The 14,405-nt window shown below is 55.6% G+C and overlaps 1 protein-coding gene across 3 annotated transcripts in view; it reads right to left on the reverse strand.

The window, feature by feature from the left end:
- The window catches only part of EPHB2 (EPH receptor B2), a 183,563-nt gene extending 175,972 nt beyond the window's left edge, over positions 1 to 7,591 (reverse strand). For all 3 annotated transcript variants that reach the window (XM_047727698.1, XM_047727697.1, XM_047727696.1), the window contains exon 1: positions 7,413 to 7,591. In XM_047727698.1, the coding sequence (XP_047583654.1) occupies positions 7,413 to 7,473 (61 nt within the window). In that variant the 5' untranslated portion in view covers positions 7,474 to 7,591. The remainder of the gene's footprint in view (positions 1 to 7,412) is intronic.
- Between the last annotated feature and the right edge of the window lie 6,814 nt (positions 7,592 to 14,405).

A 14,405-nucleotide genomic window follows, 5' to 3' on the forward strand; every position in this document is an offset into this window, starting at 1 on the left:
TTGGGCTAAAACTCCGAGCTTCAGTTTTCTCATCTGTACAATGGGCATGACACTAAAACTGGATGGTGGCTCCTGGGGCAATTGCACCAGATGACACACACGATACCCGATGTCTGGTACAAGGATCGATGGCCGTTATCATTACCATGGCACGTCGCCTGGAACACACAGCTACAGAGGAGCCCACCGCTCTCCTGCGATTAGGGAGGCACAACTGGGGAAGGGATGGGTCCCAGTGAGAGAGAGAGAGGCTGGAGGGGTCTCTCAACTACCCAGGAAGAGTCAGATCCTTGCTCTAGAAGGCTCAGAACTTGATACTGTATCTCTGGTCTTTTCCGACGGTCGAGTGAAGTGGTGTGCGGGGAGCCGGAGTGGAGCCCCCCAGTGAGTCAGCACCCATGTTTCCCCACTCTGAAGCCCGTTTGCTGTTGGTATAGGGCAGTAGCGACCGGTTAATATTTACCGCAGGGCCATCAGCCCTGACGCACACACTCGGCTTTATCTTGTGTGGATTAACACGTTCATTCCTCACAACCACCTCAAGAGCAGGAAACTATCCCCATCTCATTTTTTTTTTAAGATCTTATTTATTTGAGAGAGAAACAGTGAGAGAGAGCGACAGCGTGTAACTGCACAAACTGGGGGCTGGGTGGGGGGGAGAGGCAGAGGGAGAAGCAGACCCCCCCGCTGAGCAGGGAACCTGATGTGGGACTCGAACCCAGGACCCTGGGATCATGACCTGAGCCAAAGGCAGACACTTAACCGACTGAGCCACCCAGGTGTCGCTGTTATCCCCATTTTAGAGAGCAGGGTGCCGGGACTCAGACAGGTTAAGTAATCTGCCAAAGGACACACAGTAAAGGATGGTCTGACTCCAGAACACCTTCCTGTAGCCCCCAGGCTAAGCTGTTTATGGAACAAGAGAGAAAGTAGTCAGGGCTAAGCTAAAGGGCTGTGGGGTTTCAGAGAAAGGAACAAGCACTCTGGTGAGGAGTGAAGGTGCTGACATTTCACAGTAATGACAACCAGTGAACGTCCGGGAACGGCCACGGGGCAGGTTGCACTGCTGGTCATTGTCTATAGCATCTCATTTAATCCTCTCCAAGAGCTGGTGAGAAGCAAATGCATTTACATCTCCAGGTTATAGGTGAGGGAGCTAAGGCTCGGGGCACCACTTGTCATGGGCCACAGAGCAGGCAAGGTCTCCTCCCTGAGGACACCCCCGCCCCCAGGGGGCTACAGCGGGGTGATAGATGGTTCCAGGAAGCTCACCTAGCATGGACCAGGCTAAGGTGGCCTGCACAAGCTCCCCAGGTGACACAGGGGCGCCAAAGGGACAGGTGTCCCTTCTCCCACCCTCCAGACGACAGCTGCCTTAAGAGGCCCTAAAGGGCTTTCCAGCCGCCTTATCAGACTGGGCCGATCCCAATCAGGAAGCTTCCAGGTGCTGTCCCATCAACCGCCTGCCCCACCCCCGGGAGCTGTGCAAACATTCTTCCCTGCCCTCCCCCAGCCCAGCCTCTCTGTTCACCAGCAGGCAGGCAGCCCGGGCAGGTGGCGCTAACTCTGATTGATTTCGCTTCATTTCAGTCTTTTCCAGTTTCCCGCTGTGGCTTCTCTTCCTTTTTCCCAGGAGTCCTGTGGTTTATCTTAGGCCTCTGGGGGACAAATCTGTCTGCCCAATGGAAAAGACCAGGGGAATGTGTTAAAGATACAGACTCCTAGGCCTTGTTCTTGATCTATCAAATCTCCAGCTAAGTCAGGCAAGCAGGCCAGGCCCATCTCTGCCAGGAGGCCGTCCTGATCTCACCCCTCCACCCAGGGAGGGAGCACAGCTCCCCTACCTTGCCTGGTCCAGGCCTCCTGTCCCCAGCCAGCTCCATCCACACCTTCCCGCAGGGGTCCGACCTGCAGCCTAAACTCATAGGTGAGCCCTAGGTGGCGGAGTTGCCCAGCTGCCACCCTGGGCTTTGCTGAGAGCCCGGCACAGCTGCGCAGAGAACCTGACCTGCTCTCAAGCCGATGCAAAACCTTGATGGAGTTGTGGGGGGAGAAAGGCAAAAGCACCAGGAAGAACCACCTCAGGGGAGGGCCTGGGGCCATAGCAGAGCAGAAGGGCTCGCAGGGGTGGGAGCAAACCTGGGATTCCAGAGTTAGGAGAAGCAAGCCCCCCACTGCATGCGTTAGTGTTCTCACCATTAGTGGGCAACTTCTGAAACTAAGGACCCTCTTCCTAGGAAAATCTGTATAAACATCCAGTACTCTATTACATTCTCAGGGTGATCGCAGATGCCCAGAACTAAGGAGGCCTGTGGACCCCTGCTGAGAGTCCCTCTGGTAGAAGAACCCAAGTACTTGGCCCCAACAAGGCCACGGAGGAGGAGGTGGAGATGGAGCTCAGGGCCCACCCACGCTTGGGGGCTTGCCATCCCAAGATTGGGGGGCACTGGGAGCCCCCACCATGGGTTGAGAGAGACACTGAGGGTTAATTTGTTGCCTGGAAAATCCAAATGCCAAAAAGGAGGCCATATTAGGACACGGCCGTAACGGACTGTGCCTACGCTCCCAGGGAGGGGTCCTCGAAAGGGCCCTGATGTTCACGGCCACGTGCCCGAGTGTCTGACACTTTTTGTGGGTGTCCACTGAAACCCCTGGGGGAACAGAAGTCCAGGGGATCTGAGTTCCTTGCCCAGGACACAGCACGCTGGGATTTTAAACCCAGATCCGACTGCCTTAGAACGTGGTGTTTCTTCTCTACCCCACGCTGGCTCTGTTTCCCCTCCGAAACCAGAACGCCTTCCCCCGACCCTGCACCTGACATGGAGTGGGTGCCCATGGATGGATGGGGGAATGAATGAATAAGTCAACTTGCTTCTGAATTATACAGCATTTGGGTTTTAAATCTAAGCCCAGATTTCCTGGCTAAGACGGATACATGAAAGCAGCCTCCTTTAAAAATGAAAAGCAGAAGAAACAAACATAAAAGGAAAAACAATTCCAAATTAATCCCACTGAAGGTCGCTGGGCCTTAGGCAATGCCCAAGAGGTAGGCCCCAGAGAGAGCCAGGAGGGGGTGGTGGGAGAGCCCAGAAGGGTGTTGGGGGGAGGGCAGGCTCCCTCCACCCTCACAAGAAGGGAACGACGACGTCTAGCACATAGGGGCTGCTCACCTATTTGAACCCTCAGGCCTGGCTGAGCTGTGTCCTGTGTACCTGTTCCAGCCAGACCCTCAGCTTCTCCCTCCGGGGAGACTTCCTTCGTCTCTCCGGCCAGGTGGACTCTCTCCTTCATCTCTGTGTCATTCCCCTGACCCTTACCACGTAACACAATGTGATATATTCGTTCACGCGCTCAACGCGGCACACATTCATTCAATGTGCCTTAGCTGATTGTGTCATTCAGTTCCTGGGGACCCATGGGACCGGGTGCAGTTCTAGGCACGGGGATGCCACAGCAAACGCGGTCGCTAACAGCCTCTTCCCTCCCAGAGTTCACAGTTTAGCAGGCCGGGTGAATACTAACAAGGAAACGAACAACGCCGTGGTACCGGGTCACGTGGCTGTGCGTGCTAGGAAGCAAAACAAAGCAGGTGGGTTAGAAAGTGGCCAGACTGAGTCTATTTTGGATGAGGTAATCACGGAAGGCCTCTGGGGAGGTGGCATTGGAACTGACCTCTTTTTACCACAACTGTGGACATAAAGTTAGCCAGGTAAGCATCCTCAGGGAGCTCACAGTCTAGCAGAGAACAGCCAAGCCAGCCTTTTCTCAAGTGCGTGGGGCCAGGTTTGGCTCCTCTGAACATCCCACACACTGGCCGGCGGAGATCTTTCCAAACACAAATCTCTATGGCTCCCCACTGCCCTCAGCATCAAGCCCAAATTCCTCAGCCTTCCGTCCTAGCCTTTCGGGACTTGTCCTGCCCTCGACTTTCAGGCTCATCCCCCCTTGCTGCCTTCAACACCCATCGTCCTCAGATGCACCCAAGTGAGCCCCCAGCCCACGCCTCCACGTCCCTCCACAAGCTGCTTCTCTTTCCAGGTAAAATCCTCCTCATCCTCTAGTCCCAAAGGCAGCCTCCTTCACTTTTAGAGAACACAGTTCTTTATTGTGACAGGTGGTTGGGGAAGTTTCATTGCAGGGAGAATGAAACAGGGCGAGAGAACGAGGCAAAGACTAAAGCCATAAAAGAGGAAACAGCCCTCTCCCATCCTTAAACGGTCCCTGAGCCCCAGGTGGTACCCGACTTCCTCCTGGCAACACTCTGGGGCACACTTATCACATTATATACTGCCAACTGTTTTCCCTATCAGCTTGTCCCCTATCTCCCTGCTGGCCCCAGGGTCTAGCACCACAGCAGCCAGAGAGGAAACTCCATAAACATTTGGAGACCAAATGAGCAAATGCACAGAGACCGATTTTCTCTAGACTTCAACCTTTGGATTCCATCTAGTGGCTGGTCCGTCACTGGCCTCTTCTCCTGTTGGACGTGTCCCCAGAGCACTTCCATCCCTCTCTAAGCCCCCACTCCAGATGTTCCAGACTGTGTTTCCCTGGGTGAGGGGGTGGGAAGTGTCTCATGGTTTGGGGGAGTTACTGAGCTTGCCATACTCACCCTGGAGCCCCCCCATCTCCCAGTGCACATACACCTTCTCTCCCCTCTCTCGTTCTAAAGCCTGGGGGTTTCCTAAGATCTTGATGCTTGGGACAGCCTTGCTACCACAGGGTATGAGGAGCAGGGAGGGGGAGTGCCGTCCATGTGACTCGGGGGACTCATTGACACAGGGGCAGTCCTCCTGACACCCCAAGCTGCAGACCTGTCTCCACAGACTGCACTGTTCCCAGCTGAACCCCGTCTCTTCTGGGATGAGCCACGAGCAGCCCTGCCCATCCTCATCTCCCACCCCCCAAAGGCCATACACAGCTCCTTAAGGTAGGCTTTTCTTGTCCGTTATGTGGTCTGAATTTCACAAACACCCCCGTGAGACAGAAAAAATGGGCCCTATAATTGTGCCTTCACCTGATGAGGAAGAAACAGGCTCAGAGAGAGGAAGTGGGTGCATATCATGGAACCCCAAGGGAACTCCTAGACCATTTTACACAGAGGCACACTGAGGCCCCTGTAAGGGAGGGAGCTGGCCCAGGGTCCTGGAGTAAATTAGAAGCAGGGCCCTTGACCTCCACCTCACACCACAGCCCCATCTGTTTGGCCAGCTCCTGGTTAACCCCTAACAAACAAGATTGCTTCGTATCTTGGGGGTGGAGGGGCAAAGGAAGGGCCTGAAGCAAGGTTTGGAGTGCCCTCCCCCACCCCAGCAGCCGTCCCCTCCTGTGATGTCAGCAGCTGATCAGCTTTGTATTCCGGGGCCCACAGTCCAGCCAAGCCACGGTCCACCAGATCCCAACCATCCCCAGCCAGGGCCACGACAGGACAGGCACGGGCCTTCCATCCACCCCATGGTAATTAAAAACACACCCAGGCCTCTTCCAACGCGAGAGGGGCCAATTTTCTTCCCCTCCAGCACCGCTGACGGCAACCTAAAGAGCAATATTTATACCAAGCTCCCCATAATACTGTAAACATCCCAATGTATAGCGGGCCAACACATGAGTCATTTCCCCAAAGCCATAGTTAATAAGTGGTACCTCAGCCATATTCCAGGGAACTCCCGCCAGCAGCCAGGCCCCAAGGCTGCCCTCCACACCCAGGGCCCGTGTCACCCTCGGTGCCCCAGTGGCCCCATTCTGGGAAACCACAGGCAACCACCAAATCCTCCAGGAGCTGAAGGACAGTTGCCTGCGTTCGAGAAACCAACTGCCATCTAGGGACACCCCTCTACCCGCAAACTGAGGTCACTAAAGCGCAAGCGCGCGCGCGCGCACACACACACACACACACACACACACACACACACACATAAAAGCGCAAAACTAAAGTTACAGCATGGGGTCCCCCATCATGCCCTTTGCAGCAGCCACAGTCCTGCTCCTGGTCTGATCAGGTTTTTGTTCTGTTGTTTTTGTGTTTGTTTTGAGTTGCAAAAGGAGAAGGGGCTCCCCACCCACCCAAAGTGGCCTGAGATGAGGGGACGTATGCTTTCACCCCTCAGCCTAGGGTGGCAGAATCCTAGAAGGGCTCACCCGGTTCAGGGGCAAGAAAAGCCAGCAATATGAGCGGAGCCCAGGCTTCAGAGACCCCAGCCCTGGGTTCTGCCTTTTATCACGCAAAGGCCATGGGCGAGCCACTGACCTTCTGAGCCTCAGTTTCCCTTTCTATTAAAAGGGAGTAACAATCATGCCCACCTGGGGAATCCAACAAAATTGTGGGTGGGAAAGCACTTTGTAAAGCTCAGAGTACCTTGTCAACTGTGCAGCACGTTGTAAACCACTGAGAGCTGCATGTAGTGCGAAGTACTTCATAAACTGTAAAGCGGGTTGAAAACTGTAAAGTGCAGTACGCATGAGAATCATTATTCGTATTCATTTCTCGCCCTACAAGCTTGGCCATCTCTGTGGACACACCCAGAGCCCACTAACTTTCCCTCCAGAGCAAGCTGGCTCAGGAGAACTGGCAGCCACCCTGACCCCTTGGGGGTCGGGTGGTACCAACACACGAAGCCATGGGGAGAGGGACCGGCGACCCCGGCCAAAGCCAACACATGGCAAGAGCATCTGGTCCGGCCCTGGCGGCAGCTGGAGAGTTCCCGGGGCTCCAGCGGCCACGCTGAGCTCTGCCGCCAGCGGGGCGGTGGCCGGCAGGGGTGCCCGGAGACCCCGCGCCGCGGAGAGATGCCCACGGACCCATCCCCCGCCCCCCGTAGTCCTCCCCGGGAGGGGACCCCATTGTACGCCGCGGGCGATGGGCAGGCACCGGCGCGGGAGGCTGGCGCGTTCACTTCCACTCTGCCAGTACCCCCCCACCCCTGCTCTTCGGGGCGCCGGCCGCATCCCGGGGGCGCAGACCGCCGGCCCCCGCCCCGGCCAGCCGCGGTGCCGCCCTCCCTCTGCTCCCTGCCAAACTTTCCAGCCCCGACTGCGCGCCGGGCCCCCGGGCCGGCGCCCCTGCACCCCGTGCCGAGCCAGGCCAGGCCCGCACGGAGGGGGTGCCCGGGCCGGGGGCGGCGAGCGCGCGTGGGCAGCCCCCGGCCCTGGGCGGCGCTCGCCGGGCTGGCTACAAAGCCTCGGCAAGATGGTCCCTTCGCCTCCTCCTGGCACAGTCAATCAGCGCCCGCCGCTCCCCGGGCGCCTGCGGGGCCCGCGCCTCCCGGCGCGGCCGGACACACCTCCCCGCGGCCACCTGCGCCCGGCGCGAGCCCCCGGGCAAACTTTGCGGGCCGCGGGGCGGAGGTGGGCGCCGGCGGCCGCCCGTGCCCGGCCGCTCCCCGCCCCCATCGCCCGCCCGCCCGCCCGCTCACCTTCCACCGCGGCGAGCAGAGGCAGCAGCAGCAGCGCGGCCCCCAGCCTCCGCAGGGCCATGGCTGCGCTTCCCGGGGCCTCGGGCCGCGGCGCCGCGGGGCCCGGGCGGCAGCGCGCGCCCCGGGCTCGGGGGGCCGGCGGGGAGCGGCGAGGCGCGGCGCACACACAGCCGCCGCCACCGCGCAGCCAGCAGAATGAGCCATCCAGCCCGGGCAGAACGGGGACCCGGGCTCCGCCAGCGCTGGGCACGGCCCACCTGAGCCTCGGGCGCGGGGGGAGCCCGGCCCGGCCGCCGCCCCCCGCCCGCGCCCGGGACCCCAGCTGGCCGCGCTCGCCCCCCGAGCCCGAGCCCCCCCCCGCGCCTGCGGGCCCACCCCGGGGGCGGCGCGGGCGCTGGTGCGCTGAGACCTCGCGCGTAGGGGCGACGGAGACCCGGAGCTCCCCCCGCGCAGCAGTGGTCTCTCCCGGCGCTGTGGCTCCTCCAGATAAAGCAGCGATTTCAGCCCAAATGTTTCTGAATTTTTATTGAATGCTGCAAAGCCGGAGAGCGTCTGGCGCGGCTGACAGGGGCAGGGAGAGGGGACCCGGGGGGAGGGCGGGGAAGGGGCTGCCCAAAACGAGGGCTGGCCCTACCTGTCAGGGCCGGGAGTGCCACCCCCTTGCCTCAGCCCTGCCACCCGGGTCCCTGCGGCTCCGAAAGGGACCGAACAGCAATGAATGAAAAAAAAAAAAAAAAAAGAGAGAGAGAGAGAGAGAGAAAGAGAGAGAGAAGGGGGGTTGGAGATGGGAACAAAACAGGCGGCTTTCCCAGGCGCTGGGGCTGGGTTGGGGCCTCCGCCCGGGAGAGTGGGCCTTGGCGCTAACACGAGGGCCTTGGGGGTGGGGGGATCACTCCGGCGGGGGTGGGCCGGGCCTGGCAGACATACCCCAGGCCTACCCTCCCCGCCTTGTTCTGAGCGAGCCCACGAGCCCCTCCCTGCAGACCCTTCTATCTGTACATTAGGATTCTCTTTCTCTGTTCGTCTTGTTCTTAATGCAGTTTGGGGGTGAAGGAGGCGGATTAGGGGGCATCTGCGGAAGCCTTCCCCGGGCGGAGTGGACCTCTCCGTGCGGCCATGGTTTTGTGCACAGCTGTCCCTTCAGGGAGGACACAACCCCTTTTCCATCCCTGTGGGCCCAGCCTTGCTCTGACAGCCTTCATCACCATCATCATTAACAGGCATTTCGAGGCTGGAGGGTGGGCAAGCTTCAGGGGCCTGCAGGAATCACCCAGGCAGGGCCCCTGGCCTTTTCGAGCTGCCTCCTGACAAACAAGACTTAACCAGGAGCTTCCTGCTCTGTGGAGTGGGTGTAAGAGCTCAGTTGAGGTATGGGTGGTTTAAATTCACTCCACACCACCCAGACCTGTCCTGCCCCTTTGTCCCACAAACTCTCAAAATGTCCCCACAATCCCCTCCCTTCAGAGCCCTTTCCACACCAAGAACAGGGGACCACAGACTCTGAGAGCCCATCTAAGGTTTGGAAAATTGGGTCTTCTTTGGAAGCTTCAGGAGTCCGATCCTAGAAGGTCACCAGGAGGAAGTGGGCCCTGACGGCTGGGGTAGACTGCTAGGGAAGGAGCCAGTGGAAGAAATGGGGGGGGGGTCTATCCCCCTCCCAAGCCCGTGGGTTCCTCCTTGACCAGGGTCAAGATCCGCTGGAGGTAGAGCTGACCTTTATTTTTAGTTCTTGCTTTGTCAGACTTTGCAGAAGATCCAGGGTTTGGGAGACCCTGAGCTTGGCCCATCCTGGGACAAGACTCCCTCTCCTGGGCAGAGCAGCCCAAGCTACTGCACACACTGAGAGCCATCACCCAGGTGCCCCATCCCTTCCCAATTCAACAAATGTTTCTTGAGCACCTGTTACTATGTGTGCCGTGGACTGAGCTCTTCTGCACGGTTTCTGTCCTTGTGCCCTTGTCACCACCTACCCACCCCATCGGTACCTCCTCCTTTGACCCAAAATAGGGACAGTGGAAGCATTAATCATGGATCTGGTACCAGATCCTTGTTCCCTTATAGCTTGTTCCCCGAAACTTTCAGCCCTGTGAGGTAGGTGCTCACCTTTTCAGACAAGGAAACGGAGGACCAGAAAACTCGTCCAAGGTCATACAGTAAGTCAGAGCTAGGGTTCCATGCCAGGCTTGTCCGAGCCCAGCTCCGTCCCCTCTCAGGACTTTCATGGAGCCTTCAAACTCAGGAACCCATTTATCAACTTCCTATATCCCCTCTACACTGATAAGGAAACTGAGGCCTGAAGAGGGAAATGACTTACTCGACATTATCTAATTAAATACAGATCAGTCCAGGGGCTTTAACTGGCTCTAAAGAAAAATAATGATAATAATAAAGTAAAGCCCCCTTAGCTCCCATCTTTTTCTCCCTAAACAATATCTTACTCCCCATTTGGGATCCTCTGGCTGCGCCTCTCCTCACCGATCTCTGGCAACTGCCCTTGGCCATGCCTTTGTCCCTGCTGTGCAGTCTGCCAGGGTGCTCCCTTCCACTCTTGCAGGCTTCAATTTGGCCCCCCCCACCCCCCACCAAGAGCTTTAATTGACCTTGGCCTCACTCCCTCTCTGAGCTTTTGCACTTTGCAGTTTCCTGAAAGATGGTCAGCCCCCTGCAGAACCTTTGCTGGGGTCTCAGATTGTTTGTTTCTGATTTGCATCTTATCTCCGCCACCCCTGCAGACTGTGAGCTCCCTGCAGGCAGCGCCGGGGACTCAGAATAATAAACCCACAGGGCAGGAGGCCCTGGAAAGCAGCTGACCCAATCCCCTCAGCTGCGAGGAAGACACGGCTTAACTTCATTTGTCTAATGACAACAGCTACTCACATTTGCAATCACGCTTTAACAGTTTACAAAGCAGTGTTCACACCCATCAGCTCGACTGATGCTAATTCAACCAGCCTATCCTGCCAGCCAGCCTGGCAGCAGTGGAAGCTCCATTTTTCAGAAGGGGAAACTGGGGCCCAGAGAGGGAAAAAAAAGTACTTACCCAAGGACACACAGCAGATTTGGGGGTAGGGGTATGGCTGCAACTAGTCTTCAGTCACCCGATTCATCCAGATCTCTTTCAATCCAACTTGATTAATAAACATCAATGGGGCACTTCCTACATGCCAGGCATGGGGGAGGCAGGGCCAGGCGCAAGAAGGCCCTGCTCTTCTAGAACCTTCCTTCTGCCGTATAAGACCTTTATATGGAAAAGATAACTAAGGTACCGATATGTGCCAGGAAGACACTAAAACAGGGTGATGGGACCTTGGGTGTCTGGGGTGGGAGGAGGCTACTCTAGCTGGGGAATCAGAGAAATCCTCTTTGAAGACTGAAACATAGACATGACAGCTAAAACCTGGATGATGAGGGGGCCACCATGTACAAGGGTGGAAAAAAGAGTTCCAAGGAGAAACTGCAAATGCAAAGGCCCTGAGGTGAGCCTATCCTGAGCACCTTCTAGGAATCATAGCTGAAGCATGGCAAGCAACCGGAGTGGGGAGCAGATTAGGTCAGGGAGAAGAAAAATGGAATGTATTTTAAGCACAATGGGGAGGAATTGAGGATTATAAGGAGAGAATTGCTGTGTGACCTTGGGCAGTGCACTCACCCTCTCTGGGCCCCACTTGCCAGGAACACAGAATGAAGGCCTTAGCTGAGGTGGTTTTCTGAGGCCACTTTCCGCTCTGACTCCACTGTTGTGGATTCAGTGGAGACAACAAGAGCTGTGTCCTCATCTCCCCTATACCAGCAGAATGAGTCCTGGGCCTTCTGGGCTCTGAGGCCTTCTTCCTGAGGGCTTTCTGAAAAGGAAACTTGTTATGCTGAGTGACAGACATAGAGGTCACCTCACAGTTTAACTACGTCTCCAACTCCCATCCCAATGCCCCTTCTCTCCCCACACGCAGGACCCATGGGGGACACGGCCAGGGGTGGGTCAGACCCCAGTTGGAGCCAGTGCGAGACCAGGCAGAGTTCAAGTTCTAGTTCTGCTGCTCCTTTGCTGTGAGACCTTGGACAGGGCCCTTCCCCCTCTCTGGACCTACGCTGGCACGGGCAGATCTTTCCTCACAGATCCTTCCTCATGAAATTCACAGACCAGCACTGTCCAGCAAGATATAATATAAGACCCATACACGATTTTTAAATTTTCTGGTAACCACATTAAAAAAAGAAAAAAAAATAGGGTGAAGTTTGTTTTAATATATTTATCTAACCCAGTATGTTCAAAATACTAGTTTCAACATGCAATTAATGAACCATTTGACATTTTTTTTCATACTAAGTCTTTGAAATCTGGTGTGTATTTTTTTAAAAAGATTTTATTTATTTATTTGACAGACAGAGATCACAAGTAGGCAGAGAGGCAGGCAGAGAGAGGAGGAAGCAGGCTCCCCGCTGAGCAGAGAGCCCAATGTGGGGCTCAATCCCAGGACCCTGAGATCATGACCTGAGCCGAAGGCAGAGGCTTTAACCCACTGAGCCACCCAGGCGCCCTGGTGCATATTTTATATTTTAGCATCTCTCAATTTACACCAGCCACATCTCAAGGGCTCTGCCCTTGGCTACATGTGACTAGTGGCTAGTGGTTACTATATTGAATAGCATAGATTTAGACACTGACGTCAATAATTACCCTACGGAGCAAAAAGTGCTCTTTAATACAGGCTGTCCAAACACTCGAGGGGCACAGAGGACGAAGTCACTCCCTCCCTCCAGAGAAGGAAGGCTTCCTGGAGGAGGTGACAATTGAAAGACGAAAGAATCTTATTGATGGTCCGTATCCTTCCTTTCTCTTTTAAGAAAACATTTTATACCTCATGATAAAAGTGGAACATACCGGGGCGCCTGGGTGGCTCAGTGGGTTAATGCCTTGGCCTTTGGCTCAGGTCATGATCCCAGGGTCCTGGAATCGAGCCCCGCATCAGGCTCTCTGCTCAGCAGGGAACCTGCTTCCTCCTCTCTCTCTGCCTGTCTCTCTGACTACTTGTGATCTTTGTCTGTCAAATAAGTAAATAAAATCTTTAAAAAAAAAAAAAGTGGAACATACCCACTGATAAAAATAAAGAAGATATAAAAGAGTTCAGGGGGAAAACAAAAACCACCCATCATTTCCCCAGCCTGAGAGCCACTGTTCATGTTTTGATCCATTTCCTTTCAGGCATTTTTCTAGACGCAAGTAATTTGCACATAACTAGAAGCTTTCCAAATGCACAGTGTTCTGTCCTATTCCCCCCACCCCCACCTAGCCCTGTGGGGTGAGCATTTCCCTGGGTTGTTAAAAACTCTCCTGCAGGGATGCCTGGGTGGCTCGGTCGGTTAAGCCGCTGCCTTCAGCTCAGGTCATGATCCCAGGATCCTGGAATCGAGTCCTGCATGGGGCTCCTTGTTCGGCAGGGTTCTGCTTCTCTCTCTGGCTCTGCCTGCCACTCTGCCTGCTTGTGTGCTCTCTATCTCTCTCTCTGACACATAAATAAATAACATCTTTAGGAAAAGAAAACCAAAAACTCTCCTGCAGCTGTATTGCTATCAGCTGTGTACTATTCCCCAGCCCGATGACCATAAAGCTGGCAACTTTGTGCACCTTCCGGCTTCACCTAAAGATACCTGCAAACCCAGCTCCGCGTTGGATGCCCCTCTGAGCACAGCGCCTGCAGGGATTTTGGCGAGGAGCAACCAGGAGGGGAGGGTCCCCTGAAAGTCTCAACGTGCCTCACTCCTCACTGCCAGCCCTGGGTCTTTGTGACTTGGAGCGGGAGGCTGGGCTGGGCCGAGGCTCCGAGCAGACAGACTCCCCACTGCCACCTGGCGGCCTCGGAAGTTAATGCACCCTCCGGGAGCGCCAGCAGAAGGTAGAGACCCAGGCAGGAGGTGCTGGGGTGGAGGGTTTCCACATCTGGGTCTCCACCAGACTTTGTGATCAGCCTTCTGCAGTGGAGGTCATCTGAGCATCTACTCTGGAGAAGAGCTTCCCTCCTGCTCTCATTTTGAAGGGCCACAGGTGTGGGAGAGGGACAGCCTGGGTTCAAACCCAGCTCCACCTTTTCTGAGCCCTGTGACCTTGGGCTAGCCACTCCACTTTTCTGTGCCTCCCTTTCCTCATCTGTAACATAAGCTAATGATACTGTCCATCTCCTAGAGTGGTGAAACGAGACATTACATGAAATGTTCACCACGGAACCCGTGTTTTATTTTTTTATTTTTTTAACAACTTTTAAAAAAAGATTTTATTTATTTATTTGACAGAGATCACAAGTAGGCAGAGAGGCAGGCAGAGAGAGAGAGAGAGAGGAGGAAGTAGGCTCCCTGCTGAGCAGGGAGCCCGATGTGGGGCTCGATCCCAGGACCCTGGGATCATGACCTGAGCTGAAGGCAGAGGCTTTAACCCACTGAGCCACCCAGGTGCCCCGGAGCCCGTGTTTTAAATTAACTGAAAGCTATATAGCCTCATCCTCTTTCTCTAGGTCTTTGCTCACGACCCTCCAGCTCCTGGAAGGTTTTCCTGAAACTTTAAATCTTCAATTGAGCCACTTTCTTGCTCAAAAGTCTTCAATGGCTCTCCATTGCTCCCTGAAAGAAATACAAACTCTGTACTTGATATTTGAGGTCCTTCAGAAACAGGACCCAGCCCAGCTTCCCAGTCTCACCTCCCACTGTTCTCCTCTGGGTCCCCTCTGGTCCAGCCAAAGTGTTGTCCTCAGTGCCCCAGGAGTACCCTCCATGTTCTCATATCCAGGTTCTTCTCACATCCTGTTTCACCCTGGACCACATTCTCTCCATCCTCTCTTCAGAAGATTACTCAGCTTCCAAAGGCCTGGTCACATCCCACCTCCTCCAGGAAGCCTTCCACAGGTCACTCCCCGTCAGGGTCCCCAGCACGCTGATGGCACACAGCCCGATGTCCTTCATCTTGCAGCCCCACAGGGCGGAAAGAGTCTGGGCTTTGCTAGTTAA

Source organism: Lutra lutra, chromosome 4 (genome assembly GCF_902655055.1).
Source record: "Lutra lutra chromosome 4, mLutLut1.2, whole genome shotgun sequence".
Lineage (NCBI taxonomy): Eukaryota > Metazoa > Chordata > Mammalia > Carnivora > Mustelidae > Lutra > Lutra lutra.